At 35.9% G+C, this 21752-nt stretch overlaps 3 protein-coding genes across 4 annotated transcripts in view; 2 read left to right on the forward strand and 1 right to left on the reverse strand.

The window, feature by feature from the left end:
* LRRC39 (leucine rich repeat containing 39) overlaps window positions 1-1074 on the forward strand; it is a 9981-nt gene extending 8907 nt beyond the window's left edge. For both annotated transcript variants that reach the window (XM_032191877.1, XM_032191876.1), the window contains exon 9: window positions 551-1074. In XM_032191877.1, coding sequence (XP_032047768.1) covers window positions 551-606 — 56 coding nt within the window. In that variant the 3' untranslated portion in view covers window positions 607-1074. The remainder of the gene's footprint in view (window positions 1-550) is intronic.
* TRMT13 (tRNA methyltransferase 13 homolog) lies at window positions 696-7778 on the reverse strand. The gene is made up of 11 exons (XM_032191875.1): window positions 7639-7778; window positions 7206-7252; window positions 7041-7107; window positions 6235-6297; window positions 6056-6125; window positions 5522-5628; window positions 4427-4594; window positions 3641-3713; window positions 2684-2758; window positions 1374-1782; window positions 696-1053 (listed from the first exon to the last, which is right to left on the reverse strand). The coding sequence occupies exons 1-11, from the start codon at window positions 7768-7770 to the stop codon at window positions 879-881; spliced, it is 1386 nt and encodes a 461-aa protein (XP_032047766.1). The 5' UTR covers window positions 7771-7778; the 3' UTR covers window positions 696-878.
* An 82-nt stretch (window positions 7779-7860) lies between these two features.
* On the forward strand, window positions 7861-21329 carry SASS6 (SAS-6 centriolar assembly protein). Its single transcript, XM_032192101.1, has 17 exons — window positions 7861-7928; window positions 8701-8761; window positions 10961-11040; window positions 12130-12234; window positions 13192-13363; window positions 14280-14357; window positions 15320-15439; window positions 15521-15712; window positions 15937-16131; window positions 16528-16617; window positions 16709-16888; window positions 17515-17596; window positions 18034-18143; window positions 18919-19041; window positions 19326-19417; window positions 19869-19960; window positions 20067-21329. The coding sequence occupies exons 1-17, from the start codon at window positions 7861-7863 to the stop codon at window positions 20150-20152; spliced, it is 1926 nt and encodes a 641-aa protein (XP_032047992.1). The 3' UTR covers window positions 20153-21329.
* Window positions 21330-21752: the final 423 nt, after the last annotated feature.

The raw sequence follows: 21752 nt of genomic DNA on the forward strand, positions 1-21752 counted from the left end.
CTTTCCAAATTCCAATCCCTCTGGAATAGAGTGAGGAATAAACTCTATTTGAGGATAAACTCAAGAGTGAGGATAAGAATAGTGGGAAGGATAAACTAGATAAAAGAAAACTAGGAGATGTAAAGAAACCAACAAAAAAAGACACCCAGTGGCAGTAATATCTAAAGCAACATATTCTATTTCTCTGTGCTTAAAGGTCACAGTAAAAGACCAAAAACCACTTTTGAACAGATGTGCAGGTAGCAGCTGTTACTTGCAAGGAACTTAATTCATTGAAGATGTGTTCTTCATGAAGGCTTAAAAAAAATTGACATGCTCTTTAGAACCCTAAGCCAGCTTTTTAAAGTGGTATTTCCTAAATGAATATTCAAATTATCAAAAATACATCGAGAGTTTAAAAATGAATTTTATTCCTTAATGAATTCCATTATCAGCATGAACTGATAAAACAAGTACTTTGGCCTACTTAAAATACAAAACTATCCTGAACTTTAAACTGAAAACAAACTAAGTATATTAATTTCTCTTATTTTAACCCATTGTCTTCCAGGAAATTTGGAGAGTTGCACTTCTGGTCCTTCTTCTATCGTAACTGCTAATGATTAAAGAATGTAATTGAGTAGAAGAGAATACTGAATATACTTCTTCCTAACAATGAGGCCTACAACCAGTCTCAAGTATTATTAGGGATTTTGTTCCAGTAATGAGAACTGGATTGTGTAGTTGTAATTCCAACTGAAACTGGGAACCATAAAACCGTTTTCTGAGTAGAGGAAAGACTAAAACAGTCTGTTTTTTTTTGTAAGCACTAAATCTGCTTTTCAAGTGATCTAGACAGATTTTAGTTTGTCTTCTACCAATTCCAAATCTATATCCTATCATGTAGTTGGCTCTGGGACAGCAGTCAACAGGACATTCTCCAAGGATACAGCAGACTCTGTGTAATACTGTAGTGTAGCCCTGTATCCTCGTTGTTGTAAATATTTGATCCGTCCATGATCAATCAGCAGTTTACAGAGGGCACCAATCTCCTTTCGCTCTTCAACGGGTAGCCTAGTTTCACAAACAGGAGAAGAAAACAGCATGTATTAGGAGAATAATTTTAATGAATATTAGCACTTATGCTTAGAAAAACTACTGAAGTCACTATAAATTCACTTCACCTCAGACAAGCATCTCATTTAAATATTTTAAAACTTATGTCTGTGAAAACTGAATTTTTGAAGTAGAATGTTTTTATGAGTAATTAAAGTATTCCTGTAAAAACAAGTCTTGTTGAGGACCCAAAACAATTTCATGTTCTACCATATGTAATTCTGTTTTTCTGCGGGAGTCTATATTCTAAAAAAAAAAAAAAAAAAAAAATCACATACCCTTGCAGAGTGTCAAAACCACTCTCTGTTTTGCTGTATGGTTGGTCATGTTCTTCTGTGTTGTTAGTGTGATCTTCACTTTCTTCACTAGTAGAGGTTACGGTTTCTCGCATGCCACAAGTGGCCCAGCTACTCATTCTCTGAAAATAATGAAATTCTACTGGTCCAAGTCCTACTGATTGGAAGAACTCTCTTCCTACGTAGTGTGTCCAGTCACATTTGTGATGGCAACACAGTGCAATAACAATTCCAGCTACAGGCTTAAAGTCTTCTTTGTTCCTTTCACTATCAGCTGAACTCCTAGCAGCCATTTCTGTCTTATCATTCTTAGGACGTTTTGCTGCAGGCTCTTCATTTTCTCCTTCACAGCAAGTTGCATAGCTTTCTATCAAACATCTTAAAGCGAGATCTGGAAAAAAAAAAAAAAAAAGATATACTGAAACTACTAGCAATGACCACCCTGCATTTATTTATATCAACTGTATTGCAGCTGGGAACATACGTCCCAAAAAGAATAGAAGTATGCATCATAAGCCAAACAACAACTTTGAGAATACTGAAAAATTAGAAGCATAGTTTGAAAACATAAAACCTGAAGTGCTAAATTAATATTATGAGACCTCTAGAGCTCCTAAGGGCTTATTCTCTTAAGTTCTCTTCTTCTTCTACCCAAATCAAGTTGAAATATTTTGGTTAATTGAGTGGTATATTGAAGGAGGATCTCTTCCCTATAAAACATGTCACTATTTGCTCTAAAAGTTTAATACCTAGGATAGATATACTAATATATATATATGCTTCTTAATGTTTATGTTACGTATACTTTTTAATAATATGTATACTTCTTAAATGTTTACCTGTATCATCTTTAACAGTAAATATACAAGCATTAGAGTTGAGATGTCTTAAGTTAGTAGGCATGTAATTTTAGGAAAAGTGTATTAGTTCAAAATTATGAGGACAGAAAAGTTCTTATTGGTTTGGAATATGTACTTAGAGCCAATACAATTTTAGAAAGAAAAATATTTTAGGATAGAGATGACAGTGTAAAGAGATAACTTTCAACAGTTGACAAGGACAACCCCCACCCACCCCATTATTTGTTCTACTGTGTCATAAACTGAACTACAGTTTGGGTCTACTATTATCTATTTTCAGTTCCACTGCAGGCAACAGGTATTTAGAACAGAATTCATCAATAGCGAGCTAGATGGAAAGAAAAAGCATAAAAACGGTTTGGAAAATCATTCCCTTCAGAATGTAAGACGTAATATCCTAACTTCTGCAGTCAACAAACATGTAATTCATACCTGTGGCAGCCCCACACAAATGTTTCCCAATTCCTACCACAGGTAGTCTTTTCTTCTCTAAACTAGGTACCTTATCTGGAAAAACAAAACAAAACAAAACCTTTTTAAATAAAAAATAAACTACCCCCCCACTACTGTAGGGGGCAGTATAATTTTTTTTAATACAACTTCAGCACACTTAAGAACAAATAAATGTTTGATGCTACTAAAAATACAATGGTCTGCACATACTGTTACTAAAATGATTTTTTTAAGATGAAGGGAAACAGATGTAGTGGTTGAGAAGCACTATTCTTGAACAACTCAGCTTTGTACGAACAATGTATTTTAATGCTGTTATAAAAGAACACAGTTTTGTTTCTGAGCAGCAACAAAAACAATGTATCAGTAAAATGATTACCAGAGAACTCTGGAATTAACTGTGGCCCAGAGAAAAGCTTCAGTTAAATAGTAATGTAAATACTGTGCCTTTTATTAAAATGCAGTATTAGAAATAAAGGATTTTGCATTTATACTAGAATAATTACACTTAACCATTCCAGCCTTTCCGTACTATTAAATGTAAGCACGACATTAACAACTGTCTTTAGGAGATGCATTAATCTACAGTATGTATTTGCATATAAATGAGATACAGAACTTGCTTCATTCTGTACAACCGAAGATGTATAATCTTGCAACTTCTAAAAAAAAAACTTTCAAGTGTTTTTTGTTTTGTTGTTTTTCATCCACAACACTGTCCCATAAATGTATAAAAAGCAGAAATTTTAAGTCTGTTTGATAATTTTAAGATAGTGATTTTTTATACATACACACACACCCCATTAACAATACTAGGTAACCAGTAAGAAAGAATCTTCAAAACAAGATACATTTAAATGTACTACAAACAAATTGACTCAATATACAGAATTAAACCCTTTAATTCTGAAATAAAGGCTTAATTTTAAATCTTACTTAAGCATAAGTGCTGAATATCAACTTGAAGCCTTTCAAATACAGAATCTCTCTTTTTATGTTTTCCATCCACCTGTGTAAATAAAATAGATTCATTAAATAGGGCCAGCCACTAATAATTACAGTTTTGCTACAGATAATAGTGCCACACTTTTTGCTTTTAAGTCAACATCTGCACCTTTCCAACATAAAACACTAAAATTTTTTTTCCTAATAAATATACTATTTATTATTTATTTTTTATTTTATTTTTTTAATATTTATTTTATTTATTACAAAGTATGGAACACAAGAACACTTCCAAAACTTTTAACATTTAAGAATTTAATAGAATGGCTCATGTTGGAAGGGATCTCAAAGATCATCTAGTTCCAACCCCCTGCCATAGGCAGGGATATCAGCCACTAGATCAGGTTGCTCAGGGCCTCATCTAACCTTGCCTTGAACACCTCCAGGGTTGGGGCATCCACAACCTCTCTGGGCAACTTGTTCCAGTGCCTCACCACCCTCTGAGTGAAGAATTTCCTCCTAACTTCTAAACTATATTGCCTCTCTTTTAGTTTAAAACCATTACCCCTTGTCCTGTCATTATCTGATTGACAAGGAGTCACTCTCCATCTTTTTTATGTCCCCTTTAACAACTGAAAAGCTGCAACAAGGTCCCCCTCCGGAGCCTTCTCTTCTTTAGGTTTCATGTTATTTTGAAGGTAAAAAGCAAATGCTAACAACTTCAGTAACAACAGCTTAAAAATTACACTCCGCTAATGTGACAATATTTTCTTCTACCTTGAATCTTGTAGTTGCCCTTTCCACAAGCAAAAATTGAATATCTTCAACATCCTGTAAGGCAACATCAACCCAATGAGACAGCTTTCCTCGCCCAGCTCCAAACTCAATAAAACATCTTCCTGGACCAAGCAAATGTAATTTTTCCATGTTACCTAAAATGGAAGCCTACAAACATAAGAAGATTATTTATGAAACAAGCAAATATATACATGTGTATGGCAATGCCTGACAAAAAATTGTTATTTCATCAAACTGCAGAAAACTTTTTCAAGGCCTCCCTTCCATGACATATTAGGGAAGGGATCTTGTGTGCACAGAGGAAAAGAGTTAAAACTTCTGGCAAATCAGCATCACCCAACCCCACAGAACTCCACCTAGAAGCCTTTGGAATGGACTTTTGGGATCAGGTACACAGTAAGATTAGTGTTCTTTGCTGATTCTCAAAGTAGCCACCCAAAATACGGGTGCTACTCTAGACAGCTATGAACCATCAGTACCCACAGAGCCTTCTCTGTATCTGTGTCGTTATGTATAGGAAAGAAAAGTAGAGCACAGGAAGAAAGTATGGAAAACAGATGTTTCTCACTTTTTTTTTTCCTTCCTCAAAGTCCTACTTTGCTATAGTATGCAATCCATCTTCCTTAAAATTCCTATATATATTCAATATACACTAAAAAGGCAGAAAATAAACTCAGACTAATTCTTTTTATGTTTCTACACAACTGGAAAGTCTTTATTGAAAAAGTAAGAAATTCCTTTTACACTTAGCACTACAGTAGTTTACCTTTTGTAGCTCAAATTTATTTTTAAGTCAATAGAAAATAAGAATACACAAATGAAAACTCACGAGAACCTCACACTGTACTTTATTTTATGATCCTAATAAACTTTTGTTACTAACACTTAAAGCAGCTATTTTTAAGTTTAATATAGATAGGCTAGTATTTGAAAAGCATAGAACTATAAAAAGCATATCAGATTTCCTCTATATGAAGTGACTAGCACTATGCATGTGCAGTCATCAGAATTTACGGCTGGAGAATTCCACATTTTTGAAGACATCTACAGCTATTAGTAAAGCAGAGACCATACCTGTTGTTTCAAATGTTTAAAAGCAGATTCTCCATTCTTTGGGTCATTTAAGGCTTCATGTAAAGCCTTGTGAGACAGTATTTGTTCCTTAAGGTCAAGTTCCAGACCTGCATACAAATGTAAAACTTTTCAGTATAGGTGTCAAGAGTTTGTTTTTGTAGCATGTTAAGATATTCAAACATGAGCTCAATTTGTGGCATTAACAAAACAGTCTGTTGAGAGCCTAAGTCTATCATCACAGCTTCGTAACAGAAACAGTTATCTGTAGTGATATTTGAGTGAAAAACAACCAAAAGAAAGCACAAAAGGAGGGAAAATTAGCTATATGAACACCACCAAAATTCATTTTATCATTCTCTCAATCATTTTCACTACTTAAGATTTAGTTATTAGAGGATTGTCTACACCTTAATGATAATCACTTCAGATGTGTTCTAGTGTCAAATACATCTCACCTTTTCATAAATATTTAATGACAAATATAACAAGGAAATAATTCAATTCAAAATGCCTTAGTCTATTAAGTGAGCTCACCATTAGTTGCTTTTTTCAACTTGATAATTAAATTCTCTAACTCTTCTTTGGATAGGGAAGAAAGTGTTACCTTTTAAGGGAAAAAAAAGACCTTTTTATTTTTGCTAGTTCTTTAGTCATATCATAAATTGCAGCATGTTACGTAGGGAACAAGCTTTGGAATGAGTAAGTGTACTCACTTGTTTTTCTGGTATTTCTGCTACATCTTTTAAACCTGCGTTAATATCTTGAACAAAGTAGACCTTCAAAAAGCAAGAGAAAAGCAATCTGATTTTATTACCATTATTTTCCTAAAGTCTGATCCTGAATACCCAGCAGAAGTTACTGTTCTGGCATATTTTGACAAGAATGAATGTATTTATAAGAATTAAGCTGTTAATGCTTACTAGACCGGTAACAGTGACAACTTTAATATTTCTTATGTGCAGCATTGATAAGACAGAAACATAGAGGATAAAGAAGCTGTCTTTGTTTTCTTGGAACAGCTGTTGAGACGTATCTGACTCCTTCCTTCAGCACTGACTGCAACTGCCAGCCTTGCTTTCCATAATTCACCGCTAAATGGAGTGAAGCTGGCAGATACTTAAGTTAGCAGACTGCCAGAGGTAAGAGAACATCTACAGCTCTCTGCCAGCTGTGCTTTTCCAGGACAATCTCTCATTAAGCCTCTAAAATAAATGATTTTGTGGCATTGTGAGAGCTTGTTCTTAGAAAACATCTGAGAAAATTCCATTTAGCATTTTCCTTCATAACTAAGAGAACTGAAAAGTTATACAGAATTACAGTGAGATATAGAAGACAAGGAGCATGGAATGCGAATTCCATTTCAGCTGAACAAGTTTCCACACTGTGCTTATGGTAGTGCTTGCTCAGACTGCAGTTTTCTTCTTCACAGCTATATTCACCACAGTAAATTCTGTGCAAAGCTGTAATGGTTGGGGCCTTAAAGCTGAGATGAAGTAATGCTGAATTTTACACTACTTACTGGCTTTGGCTTCTCTCTTGAATTGCATTTTTTCAAATGTTTTTGTAGCTGGTCTTCATATACAGTGCTAAAATCCAAATAGAAAAGTAAGTAACACCATTTATAATGAGAACTCTGATTTAAAAACAAAACAAAACAAAAACACGCGTATTTACATATACTTACTGCTTTGGATCAAGAGGACATGGAATTCTTTTTCTGTCATTTTCTTTCTAGTTATAAAGAAAAGGTTTAAACAACACTAAAGCACACATTCAGTGTTCCCATTTTAGAGAATGTTACGAGTGTTTTGAGTTTTATGAATGTTACAAGTTTTGAGCAACGTTTGAGTGTTTGAAACACCTATGCTGAGGTAGCCAGGTTAACTAGAGTGGAGGAAGCGGGTCAAGAATTGAATATCTAAAAATAAAACACCTCCTAAACCTTTAACTGAATGGCAGCGTTACCGCTGAGCTGCTGCCCGTAGGACTCCAGGGCTCACAGGACGGCCCCGTCCATGCAGCGGGGCCACCACAGCCGGGGGCGGCGGCGGCGGCTGCCTCAGCGCCCCGACCCCTCCCGGGACACCGCAGCCCCCAGGGCTCTACCCTCCCAGTACCTCCTGCTGCCCGTGCTCCCCGCAGAAGCGCCTCCCGAGGGCCGGCACCATCCTGCAGAAGCGCTTCTTCCTCGCCACGAAGTAGGCGCACCGGCCCGGCTCCGGCTCCAGCTCCGGCTGCGGCGCCGCCATCTCGCTCCCAGCTCCCCCCGCGCTGGCTTCCCGGGCGCCATCTTGAGGCTCCTCCTCCGCGGGCGCCGAGCGGCAAAGTCAAAGCGCAAAATGGCGGCCGAGGGGCTGTTCAACCGGCCGCTCAGCGTGCAGCTGCGGGGCCCCGGCTGCCAGGAGAGGTGAGGAGGGAGGGAGGGAGGGATCGCGGACTCGTCTCCAGCTGCAGGGAAGCTTTCTTGCCTCTTTCGAGAGAAGGGCTCCCGAACGACGCCTTTTCCTTTATGCGTTTATTCCTTCCTGCGCTGTATCGGTGCGGCTGTGGGGCTGCGCTGGGGGTCCGCGCGTTATGGGGCCGGAGCGGCTCCGGCTGGGGAGGAGGCACAGAGGGGCGGTGGGGACGCGGTTACAGGAGGGACAGGGGGAAGGCGGCTGAAGGTGGCTGAAGGCGGCTTCCCCCTGTGGGGCTGAGGCCGGCCGCTGTTTGCGTGCGTCTCCGGGCAGCCGCGGTTACTGAGGGCCCGGCGGAGTTGGCACGGGACGGTTGGTTTCTGTGGGGTGTTTTAATGCACGTAACCTCTCAGGTCACTCGACAAGAGGTAGCGGTGCTTAAATGATTGTTATAATCTTTAGCAGTCATTAATATATCTCAGCAGACTTTTCCAAAGGTTCTGGTTTCAGACAAAGCTTAAAAACTTCTGCCTTGTTATTGAGAGTTTGGTGGATTGTAAGCATAAAACAAACAAAAAACAACTGAGGTGACTGAGGAGCTGTAATGATACCTGAAAGCCCCATGATTTCAGTTATCTTAGTAGTAGTAGTGCGAGCTTTCTTGATATTTCTGCTTAAACTTTGTTTGCTAAGTGTCATCTGATTCCTGTAAGGTTGCTATGAGCAGATGTTATCTGAAGAATATTTTCTTGATTTGTTAATGTTACATCTTGTTGTACACAGGAGATTAGATGTCCGAGTGAATATTGAGCTGCTGTCAATTTCTAATCCTGTTCACAGAAAGGTTTGTAGATTTATTACATTTGTGTCGTTCATTGTTTTATCAGTATTTCGTTGCATAACAGGACAAATAGGCAAAGGAAAAGCAAAATAAGATTTTGGTATGTTTGTCACTTGATCTTATTTTATTTTTGAGTAACTCAGTTGGTTTGGTATGATTCTCCCCATAGCCTTTTTAGCTCACCCTTTTTAGTTTTGCTGTTCGTGGAAATTTATAAACTTAAAAACGAGAAGAATTTGTAGACCCTTGGAGGATCTTGAGTTAGCTTAAGAGCAGTCTTGTTTTAAGTATAGTTAGTTCTTGTTTAAAAATGCTATTGACCTTGCAAAGTCCTCATCTAAACTACAGAAAATTACAACTTCTGTGTGGATGCAACATTTTGTTTTTTTATGAGTGTGTGTGTTGTTGTCCTTGAATGTTTGGAATTCACCCAGTAGGGATAGGAAAGAAGTAATGTACTAAATTGCAGTAAAAAAAAAAAATCCTTAGGAAACTAGCAATGAGATTTATATTAGGGATTATAAAATCTGTTTTGTTGTGTGTCTAATTTGTTATTTAAACTTTATTTCCACCTACCATGGTGTTACGGTTGGTCACCAGTTGGTGATAGAGTTAATGAAGACAGATGGGTGTGTAAAGGAGCAAAACATATACATGCATATATGTATTTATATGTATGCATATGTATGTATATGTACACATATAAATCTATGTTTTGCTCCTTTACACACTCATCTGTATCTGTCTTCATTAACTGAACGCTTAACTGAACACTGCTTGTTCACATAACATTATCATCACCACAGTTAAGAGAATTAAATATATATAAAAATATATATATAATTAGAATTAAATATATTTATATCATATTATATATTATATATAATGTATATATTAATATGTTTAACTCTGCTCATATTTATATTTAATATATCATATTATATATTAGTTATATATAATGTATATATTGATATATTTAATTCTAATTATATATATATATTTAATTCTCTTAACTGTGGTGATGATGTTATGTGAGCAAGCAGTGTTCAGTTAAGAACTATGTACCAAGTGTGTATGTATATATATATATATATATATATATATATACATATATATCCTGTATAAGCAGGATTGTTGAAATCCAGTTGTGTACATCAGTGAGTGATGACTCTAAAAAGATAACTCCATGTACTCAGATCAGTTTGTGGGACATGAAACCAAGCAGGCGTTCTTATCCTACCCGACAGCCTACCCTAGTTGTATTGTAGTGTCAGTAGTTCTAACAGCTAGCTTTATGTGTAAGTCCCAAGGTTTGTTTACACCGCTCTAGCTAAGAGTTTTGTTATTCTTAGTGGTACCTGAATTACTGCAACTTACTTCAGTTTTGTAGGTGTACATGTGCTGTGGTAACACTTCAGTTAGGCTGGAAGAGCCGGTCAGTTTTCTACTTGATTTTCTTCTGCTCTTCACATAGGTTTGAGCCTCTTTATTAGACAGCAGGTGTGTGGGTCTAATGTACCAGGTGTTTCTAATAGTCCCAGCCTTGTAACAAGACTACAATTTTTAGAGAAAGCAATTTTTCCAAAACACTGTGGAGGCTTCCAGTGAACAAATGAGTTTATTTTTTAAAACCAAAGCAGCATAAAACTACAATTTTCCTTACAAGTATACTAGATTTTAGCAGCATCAATTATATGTTTCCTTTGCTAAGCTCTGTATTCAAATATATAGACTGTTCAGAAGGTGTTTTCTCAAATTGCTTGGAGCAATAGGACCTGAAAAACCTGCAAATGTGGAAATGGCGTGTTTGTGACCCACTACAGTGGACTGCTCGCTCATAGGTGGAATCTACACACTATTTAATGATGGGGGATATTCTTCCTTCAGCGGGCAAATAATTTTCTTCAGGTAGAACAATGAAGGGATGTGGAATTTTGAAAAACTTGCTGCTGAAATTTGAATGTTTTTTACTTGTTTTATTTTTGTGAGAAATAGTTTTTCTGTTTTTTTCCCCACTGTAGTATTTAAAATTGAAATTGTGTTAAATGTGAATGTTTTCTCCTTTCTAAATTAGTTGCCATAATTCTTATTTTAATTTGGTTAAAAAGTAAAAATATTAAATAAACTGTTTGCAATATTTAAACAATCCTACAGTGTATTTTACAGTATTTTAAAAACATATTGAAATACCTTTCTTTTCAGGATTTAGCTGTCCGATTGACTAATGATGCTGACCCTTTTTTCCTTTATAATCTTGTCATATCTGAGGAAGATTTTCAAAGGTGAGTGAAGTGGTAATATTTGTGAACATTCCTCATGGTAATAAAAAAATATGTTTTTTTAGCTTATAAAGGTTTATCTTAGACTTTTGTTTCTAGCATATCTCATTTGCAGATTTTTGGCGGTAGTATTCTCTTCCACCCATCTGTGAAACTGACAAGTCTAGGAAGGTTATTGGCTCGAGGTTATGCAGATGAGTGACAGAATCCTGACATTAAGTTCCCTGTGTAGTTACAGTACCACAGTTTATTGTACTCCCTGTGTCTTTTTTTTGTATCATAACTGCTTCTTATAGATTATTGTAAGTTTGTGAACTATTTGAAGAGCTAAGTGCAAGAGGAAAGTACGTCTGCATACATAGCTTCCAAACCTGAGGCTTCGTCTTGTAGTTGTTTTTTTTTTTTCCATTCTAATTGCACTGTTGAATCTCAGTTTGTTTCGCTTGTTCAGAATTTGATCATCAAATTTGAGCCCCATGCACAAACAGTTCATGCTTTTCTTCTTCAAAAAAGGTATTATTATATATCATACATACACACCTGTGTAATCAACGTGCTTCAAAAGTAAAATAGAATTTTTAAAGCAGATGTGCAGAAATATTTCATTTTTTCATTATACAAAGTATGGCTTCTGCATACATGTTTAACTCTTTGAATTTACCACATTAGTATTGAAGGTGCACAATTAAATGAGCAAGTAGGCAGGTAAAATCTTTGTAATTTTTGACTCTTCCCTCATCTGCAAAGCATTGTCCCTTTATACTTCCCTGTGCCCCTATCCTTACTGTGCTGTGCTTAAGAAGGACTTATGCTTGAAGGAATATGCTTGTTCTGCCACAATAGCTTTTTTTTTTTATTTTCTTAGTGCAGCAGTCTTGCAAAAATTCTTGAAGTTAAAAGTAATCACCAGAGAATATTATCCAAGACATGATCACGTTTCTTCTGTGTTCAGGGTTGAAAATAACATACTAGCAAACTTAATGATATGATCAGAATTGGTTCTTTCTATTCATGTAAACAAAATACTTCTTTAGAAAATAAATTACATTTTTATATAATGTTAATATTTTTTTTCCCAATCTGTTTATGTAGCTTGAAATCCCAGCAAGGTCTCTTGGTAGACTTCTCTGCTTTCCCACAAAAATTTATAGATCTGCTTCAACAATGCATTCACGAACAGAACAAAGATATCCCGAGGTAGGTGATAAGTGAGTACCATATCACTCTGTGTATCTGTTTTGAGTTTTTAAAATATTTGTCCAACAGTCTAAGTCAGTAGAACAAGGATTGTTTAACCTTTCCTTGGACGTCTCAGTATCGGTTAGTGGATGTTGCTGACACAGCCTAAATCTTAAGAGGTCTCAGCAGTGACATTGCTGCCTAATAATACGTGTAGGCTCCCTTATCAGAATTGAGGCTGGCAAGTTACAAGAAGCTAGCAGATGCGCAAGGATGCAGTACCACTGTGTGATTTGGGTGGTTGTATATATTTTTTTTTTTCAGGGGGTTGGAACAGTTTAATACTAGAGAGCTAATACGAGCTTAATGGACTGAAGTATAAAATGTTATTTTTCACAAGAGAAGCCACAGTAATAAGGCATTCCGATAAGGATTTTCTCTTGCTTTTGTTTCAGTGCTCAGATATTAATATGTGAGGTGGGTGAACTGAGGTTTACTCTTTCCTTTAGTGGCATTTTCATACGTGGCTTTTGTGTGTGCACACTGAGAAAGCCCTGTTCACAGTACCTCACTCCCCAGTAGTTGGGGTCGTTTCCTGAAGTGTGTACTATGGACTTTGAATTTAACTAGGCAATAGGATTGAGGAGTCTATTTTCTTTTGGAATTAGGTTACCAAGGCCTTACTTGATTTTGGACACCGAAGTTTAAGATGGGCTTCTGAAAATTTTACAGATAACTGAACTGATAAGTTCTGTACATTCCTTGTTATAAAGCGTAAGCATTCCAAATTATATTTATTTGTAGTATCAACTACAACATTGGAATTGAATGGCATAGTCATTTTTTCAAATGAAAAGCTGGTCAGCCTTTTATTGCATGCATAAAAATATATTTTATTTGAAAATAGCTTGTAGGATCTATAGGTTGTCTCAGTAATGGTATGGTAAATGTTGTTTTTATTTTGTTTTTCCCTAGGTTCTTGCTGCAGTTAGTTTCTTCAACATCTGATCTAGATCACACTCCTGTCTCTTTAAATATTGTGGAGACCAACCCTTTTAAGCACCTTACCCATCTCTCTCTAAAATTCCTACCAGGAAATGATGCAGAAATAAAGAAATTTTTAGCCAACTGCTTGAAATGCCTTAAGGTAAAGTGATGACTGAGTCTCGATGCTATGTGTATTTAAACTTTTTTTTTTCAGTCTTAATACTTCAAAAGCATGCACCAAATTGTGTAGGCTTTTTTATTATTATTTTAATTCATGTGTGTCATTGCATGCAGTTATTTTGGCACATGTTACAGAACTAAATTGTTACTTTCTCTCTAGCAATGAGAATCTTACATACCCACTAAACCAAGTGTTATAATTCAAACTGACAGGAAATCGGGTGTTTATATGCTGTGCATGCACTATGCAGCTGTTGAATACTTCGGTGTTTCATGCTTCATAGCCTTGTTCTGATTGCCAGATCAACTGCAAAAATAACATACTGTAAGCTTTCTGTCTTTTTTTCTGCAATCGGGTTTAGGAAACCATGTGTGTGTGTGTAATTCTAAGGTCCTAGGGGCTTCAGAGGGCTAGTGGTGTAAATAGCAAATGAGAATTGTGATGTTGGTGCAGTTGGTAGCGTGCTAAATTTTAATCTAATGCAAAATTAATGATTTCATAGTTTGACTGTTGTCTCTTTTGTAGCCTGCGATTTGCCTCCCTTCTATTGTGCTATCATGTTTAGAGCTGCCTATGAAGTCATTTTAATGAAACAAATTTACAGTATTTAGTTAATTTGTTACTAATGCAGCTCCTTTGTACTCAAATCTTTATAGCTCTCTTTCCTTAAAGAGACTTAATAAGTTTAATACAGTATTTTTACCTTGTGAGCTAATGCATTTATTTCTTTTTTTAATGTATAGATAGTCTTACTCAATATGGATTTTATTTAATAAGGTGATGTTTCCACAATTACAATGTGGCTGCTTAGAAAGGATATAATGATGGTAAAATGGAACCTAAATACTAGCAATTTAGGAGCTAAGGGTTTGTCTTGCTATCAATTTGTACACAGGAAGACAAAATGATTTTGGAAGAAAAACTTAAAAAAACCGAAGAGGATCTGACCAGACAACTGAGTTATACTCAACAGGTAACGCACGTTTTTAACTCTCCTGTTCTAAGTTGTTTGTACTTCCTAGGTTAGGTGACCAATGCTACACATGAATACAACTTGTTAATTGTGGACTTCCAGTATAAGGCTATGCTAACAAATTCATTTTTTCTTGTTCTACCTCTTTTTTTCTGTTTTAGTACTTTTTTGTTTTTTTCCCCAGTCTGTGGAGAATGTGTGTATAGTGGTCTGGTTGGTAACTGCTACCTAGCCAAAATAATTGATGTGGAAGTGAGAGAAAACAATAAGAGTAGACAAATATTCTCTAAATATTCTGCATATGGTTAGAAACCTTTATATTTGCAGAAACTGTGAAACCATGACAAATAAATCAGAAGTATTGGAGGTTCACTTTTGGATTTTTATAGTCAGCCCAGTAGTGACTTCGCATTTGCGCTTTAGGAGAATGATAGCAATGGGTCAAATTCTAGAACTATCAAGGTGGCTTTTTTGACCATCATGAAACAGAAAAATTTCCTTAAATCTCCTGTTGTGGAGCATTTTTTTGGAGTAGAACATTCATCTTTTCATTTTTCATGCAATTGGAGTCTAATAGATTATATTTGGTAAATTGTAATGCAGAACTACAAACCAAAAATACAAAAAAATGCTGCTTAAGAACTCTCCCCCTGGCCCCTCCCACTAGAGCACTTTGTGTTTAAAACATCCAGAAGAGATAATGATAGGGAACATCAGCAGACTGTTCTTTCACTCTTAAGTTAGAAGAAAATACAATTTGAAATGAAGATTATTTTATTCACATAAGGTCAGAAAGCTGCTATTGAGCTTCTCAACAACTTTCCTGTTCTTAGAATGACCGGATATTTTGGTGTCTTGTACTGAGATGCACTTTCACAAAGTAACAATAAAGAATCATTCAGTATCAAATTAAATGCTTCGTTTTTTAAAACCTTGCTGTGTGGTTTGTCAAACTACAACAGAGCTTGTCAGAGAAGAGCCGGGAACTAGACAAACTGAAAAATGAATGGACATCGTACACTGCAGCTCTGACAAACAAACACACGCAGGAGTTGACAAATGAGAAGGAAAGAACTCTCCAGGTATGACAGCAGGAAAGAATTAACAATATTCTTGGCTTCAGCTTAAGATTTGTTGGATAACTGTTTTTTTCCTCTTTGTAGGCACAAGCTCAGTACCAACAACAGCATGAACAACAGAAAAAGGAATTGGAAAGTTTGCATCAGAAAAGTATTCAACAGTTGCAGAACAGACTCTCAGAACTTGAGGTTATCAATAAAGATCTAACAGAAAGGAGATACAAAGGAGACTCCACAGTCAGAGAACTGAAAGCAAAGCTATCTGGAGTAGATGATGTATGGCTAATTAATTCCCATAACCAAACTTATAATTTTTAGAGTGATAAAGCTGCCTGCCTATGCTGATAAGAGAAAATATAGCATATTAAGTTTGACTCTTCTTCATTCCACATTTTGCATGCTATAATTTCAATGTATCTTTTAAAATTAGTATTATAGTGTGTTTTGTTGTTGTTTTTGTTTTTTAATTAAAACAATAAAATTCCTTCCCAACATTCTAGGAATGTCAAAGAGCAAAGCAGGAGGTGCTGTCACTGCGGCGGGAGAACACTACTCTGGATGCTGAATGTCATGAAAAAGAGAAACTCATTAATCAGTTACAGACACGGGTTGCTGTCCTGGAACAAGAGATCAAAGATAAAGATCAACTGGTTGTTAGAACCAAAGAAGTATTAGATGCAACACAAGAACAAAAGGTTCCTTCAAGTTTCAAATTCATTCTCTCTAAACCTCTGTAAACCTTGTTAATTGTACTGTCTTTAGGTTACTAGGTGACCACATTTTATGAGTGCAACAAGTAAGCTTTCAAATTTAGATAAAGGTCCTGAATTATGGCATCAAAAGTAAACTGGGTTCGTTTTGATGAAGGTAGCCACTGTTTTACTATTTTGTGGCAGTTGGGTGAAGTTAGTGGTAGTTTTTGTAAAGGTGGATGAATTGACAGAACCCTATGCAATTTGACTGAAAAGCAAGGACTGATTTTTTTTATTATTTTTTAAGGACTAGTTATAAAAATTAATGAGGTTCTATTTAAAATTATGATGTCTATTCCATATCTTAATTATTAAAAAATATTCAAAATTCTTTTAAAGGTGATACTGGAAGAGAATACAGAAAAAAAACAAAGTCATATTGAAAAACTTGAGACAACAATTAGGTCACTGTCATCTGAACTTCTTAAGGTTTGTTTGAACATACCATTAGCTTTATGTCTGTCTGTCCTTTAGGTGTTTCTTATTTTGAAAATACACCTTTTTTTTTTTTTTTAAATAGGCTAATGAAATTATCAAGAAGTTACAAGGAGATTTGAAAACCTTAATGAGTAAATTAAAACTGAAAAATACAGTAACGATTCAACAAGAAAAACTATTAGCAGAAAAAGAAGAGAGACTTCAAAAAGAGCAGAGAGAATTGCAGGAGACTGGACAATCTCTTCGAATGAAAGAGCAGGAGGTATTGTGATAGATGAACCTCTGTCCTGTAAACATTATTGTATGTAGTACATGTATGTTTTCTTGTGTGTATCGTGTTTTTTTTTAAAACTTAAAATACCTACAGCAATAATTCTATTCAACATAATAGACTTACTGTAAATTAGTTAATGCATGTGTGTGTGTGATGAATGTTTTCATATTGTCATGTTAAACTGATTTGCAAGAGACGTACATCCACATGAAGGAAAATACTGCTGAAAGTACAAAGCAGTGCAACAAATGAATAGACGTGCTTTACAGGGTATATTCCTGTGAAAGCTGGAGGTAGAGGCAAAAAAGTAAGAGTGAACTTGTTCCCTTGTCTTGCTTAGGGCCCTTGCGTTGTTTAATAATGAAGAATTAAGGTCAGAAAGGTCTCTGGCTGCAGTCTGGTCCAAACTCTGGCTAGAAGCGGTACTTAGTTTCGAAGTATTGTCATACTGCTTTTGTATGATATTTAGTTTGAACTTCTCTCAGTTTGGAATTGTCCCGATCCTTCACTCTTATGTATATATCCGTTACTTCTTATATATATGATCATATTTCTTGAGTTTTGAATCAGTACTAGTTCCTGATGGAGCTGTAATTAGTATGGGAACATTGCAGGTTTGCAAGTTACAAGAACAACTTGAAGCTACAATACAGAAACTGGAAGAAAGTAAGCAGTTACTGAAAACCAATGAAAATGGTACGTTTATACCATTTAATTTCTCTTTGAAATTTTACGATGATTTAGCTAGTTTGCTTTTTTTTTTTTTTTTTTTTTTTTTTTTTTAAGAGCTGCAGTTATTGTCAGCATAGCACAAATAAGCTTCTGTCTGGGTGCGTAGTAACCTAGAGCTGTATAGTAGAGATGACTGCCTTTGCGTGCATGGGGCTAGCTCTAGCTCAGGGTGCAGAGGAAGGAGCAGTGGCCTGTAGGAGGGGGAAGTTTAAGCAAAAAGCCTTTTTGTGAGACCTGGGCTTACAGTGATATTTGAGCTTGAGGAAGTGGGTTGGGGGAAAGCCCACCAAACGGTCACTTTTGTTTGAGGAAGAGTTAACTGGTGTTTTAAACGGCTTGTTTTAGCTAGGAGGTGAGCTTGACCTTTTTTTTTTTTTTTTTTTTTTTTCATTTCTCTTCAGTAATCACATGGTTAAACAAACAGCTGAATGAAGTTCAGATGACAAAGAAGATGGATACTCCTACCAGCACGCATGGTGGTGCTAGGACTGCAATTTCACCTCATGGCATGGTAAGATACAAATATAAATAGCAATAAACTGTTGTTGTTAGAACATAATACCCAATTTGGTGCTAGCTGATGCCCTGGCCTTGGGAGTATTTTTTAAGCTCTAACTAATTAAAATATGTGAAACAATATTAAAACTGTTTTTGAAAAAATTAAGTGTGGGATGAAAACAAACACCTCCCCACCCTCCACTTTTGTGCTGTGAAGTTAACTAACGTTCTAAGGATCTTTGTATGAATCAAAATGTAATGTTTATTCCTTTTTGGATACACTTACTAGTGGGATTTGGAAATGTGAAAGTACACAGTAAAAAGCCCTATCAGGCTATCGCTAAGAATCATAGCTTAGTGGTTCCTGCTCCTTTTTAGCCCCCATGTGTACAGGCTTCTATTTGTACCTTGCAGCTGATGAGTGAGTTTCTTACTCAGTGGAAGGGCATATTCATGTGAAGATGCCTGACTTATGCATGTAATATATTAATCGGTTACACAGTATGTAGCTTATTACGATTTTATTTTAGTATAAGCTAGAACAGTGCTCATGTCCTTCAAATTTTAAAAGGCTACAGGTTTTACTTACAAATGTGAATCTTGGAAATGTGTTTTTTTTTTTTTCCTTCCTATTAGAAAGAATTACATGATTGAAATGTTAACTTTGCAATTGTGTTTACTTGTTAAGCCTGGAATTTCAAATTTCTACAGCACATATATTTGAAGAATTGTTTTCTCCTTTAGAAATGTATTCTTCCTTTCTTTCAGATGTGTTCTTTCTCTTACAGCTTGACCGACCATCCTTTCCTAGCCTAGGAATCAATCATCCCTTTTCTCCCCTGTATGCCTTCCAGAAGTTTCCAGAACAAGCACGTAACAAAAATATCAATCCGCAATGTCCAGTACCAAAGGTAGGTATTTTGACTTTTCTGTTTGGCTAAAACTATAACAGCATAAAAAATCAAAACTTTGTTTTGAATGTTTCTCAAAATGCATAAATATTTGCAGTATAACTAGTGTACAGCTTAACAAAGATAATACACGGTTAGTGTGCTTTGCTGTACTTAACTGCTATTCAAAGCATAGAAGTGTTAATCCCTGAGAAGCCCACTCTGAATACCTGCGGGTGGACCGTCCTGTCTGGAGTATCTGGAGCATCTTTACTTAACCTGCAACTCCTTTTTTTTTTCAGCAGATTCAATTTAACACGCAGCTTTCAAAAATGGATCAACATTCAGATGTTCAGACAGTGACTGCTACAACTAGTCATCCAGCAAATAAGGAGAAGTAAGTATTATCTATTGCATTTTCCTTTTATAAAGCCATTTATCTTCTGTGAGTATCTGCAACTGAGCAAAACATTTCCAGTAGCAAGCTTGTTCTGTGATCTGATTTTCTCCACTGACATGTTAACGAATTTTAAGTTCTGGCAGACTTGCTGCTCAGTAAGCTTGGTTTGCAGGTAGCAAATGAGGATCTTTGCTTTCAGGAGGAAGTACCAAGCAGGTATGTCCCTTCTGCTGACATATCCATGGCTACCAGGGATAGATCAGTCAGAAAATGAGTTGTAGATTGTTCTTATTTGACTGAATCAGGCATTGTTTATATTTGAATGATAAAATTCATAGGAACTTAGTAGTTCCACTTCAAGTCTCTCTTTTTTTATTTTCCCGAATGTGTTTCTGTCCACAGTCAATGTTAATTGTTTAAAATCCTTAATTAGCTTTTTTATTTCTAGTGGTGAGAATTTGGGGCTGGAATCAAAGTATTTCAAGAAAAAAGATGACAGCATTCCTTTACGAGGGCTTAGTCAAAATACACTAAACTCAGGTATGTGTGTATGGAAAGAATTAAACAAGACCTTATTTGAAATGTACTTAAAGGGTAACAATAGTTATGATTCTATGAACACTATCTTGTTTCTGCTATTCTACAGAGTACTTGAAACCCTACTTACCAACAAAAGTCCAACCATTACCAACAGCTGCAGTAACAACAGCCTCAGCTTATTTTCCTGGATAGCAGACAGGATGCTTAAGAACTTTCTCTTAACTGTTTGGGGAATTTGGAGATGTCCTGTATTAACAACATACTCGTAAAGTATCAGTATGAACTGACAAGGTGACGTCTGGATCTGTTTTTTTTGAGAAAGATATCTTGACGTATACGGATGACTTTTTCGGATAGTTAAACCAATTCAGAAAAGATAAAGCTTTAAGGGGCCTCAGCCTTAATGGTAATGCCACTGTAGGTAAGTCACTGAATTAAGCGCTGAATTTTCTCCTGGTATTTGAGAACTTTGTCTTCCTGAAAATGCACAGAAGTGCACTGACATCTTTGTTATAGGAATTGACATCGTAACAGATGATGTGTATTCTCTGGTATTCCCCAATATGGAACGGTTTTCCGTATGACTACTTTTCTTTACTTCTTTCAGAGAAAGGGTGTTGCACATAATTTCCAGCACTTCCTTGGTTGTGCTGTTAACTTTACTAATGGTCAAGCTTGTAAGTTAGCATGACTTTTTTCCCCTTTCAGGTTTATTTTTGAAAACTTGATCAATTTGGGAACCAGCTTATTTGAATTGCATACAGGTTTACAAATACTGTAACTAATACTAAGATCCTGAATGATTTCACTGAAGGTATAAAAGTATGGGTTAAAAATGTCATTTGGTGTTGCCCTAATGTCTGTTTTCTGTCAGTACTATAGCCCCCAGGCCACTGCACATAAAATGCTGTAAAGCAGTTTATCTGAACTATTGAAATTAGCACAACATCTAAAAGCTATTTTGTATTTACTAATTGTATTTTACAACTATAACACCGTACAGAAACTGAGGATATTCTAACACTCAAACTAAATTTGAGTCTATTCAGCATATTTTATTACCTGTGCTCAAATGCTAGAATCATGTTACAACTTCATTTGGTGCAATTTTTCACTTGGTGTCCCAATAAAGAACTGGCACGCAAGTACTTGTAACAGCTAAAATACACTTCTTTTTTCAAAGCCAGTTTACATACTTGTTTTTAAAGATAGTTCATACCTGAATATTTAACTGCAGCCAGAGGGATGTATATTTTAGTGGTTTGTTTTGCAGTGCAAAATGTGTATATTTGTTTATAATCAGCATCATGTATATTGACTTTTGATATGTGTAAGTTCAATGGAAATATTAAACGTTTATAAAACATTATTTTCAGAGGTTTTTAAGATTACTATATTAATATTTCTAGTACACTGACATGCCACGATGAGGACAATGGCAGAATGGTTCTGTACTACTGTATTCACTTTTCTCTGGAGTTTCCTTCCCAGCTTATTCACTTCCTCATGCAATGCTGCATTGCTGGACCAGCACTATGGTGCACATACCATCTGCAGATGACAGCCACCCCATTCTAAGGTCTGCGCTTGTGCAAGGTCAAGCTAGTTTAGTTTGAGTGAGTAGGTATAACTGAATGTGAAGTTGATCTGTTTCTCTTGGAAGTATGTATAAGCTGCTATCCAACACCAGACTGGTAACTAAAACATTAACTTCTCCCAGTCTTGTTCAAATATAAGATAAAATAAAACTTTAGTGGGCTTGAGAATTTGAAATTTCACAAGAGGAGGCAGA

This window comes from Aythya fuligula, chromosome 8, assembly GCF_009819795.1.
Source record: "Aythya fuligula isolate bAytFul2 chromosome 8, bAytFul2.pri, whole genome shotgun sequence".
NCBI lineage: Eukaryota > Metazoa > Chordata > Aves > Anseriformes > Anatidae > Aythya > Aythya fuligula.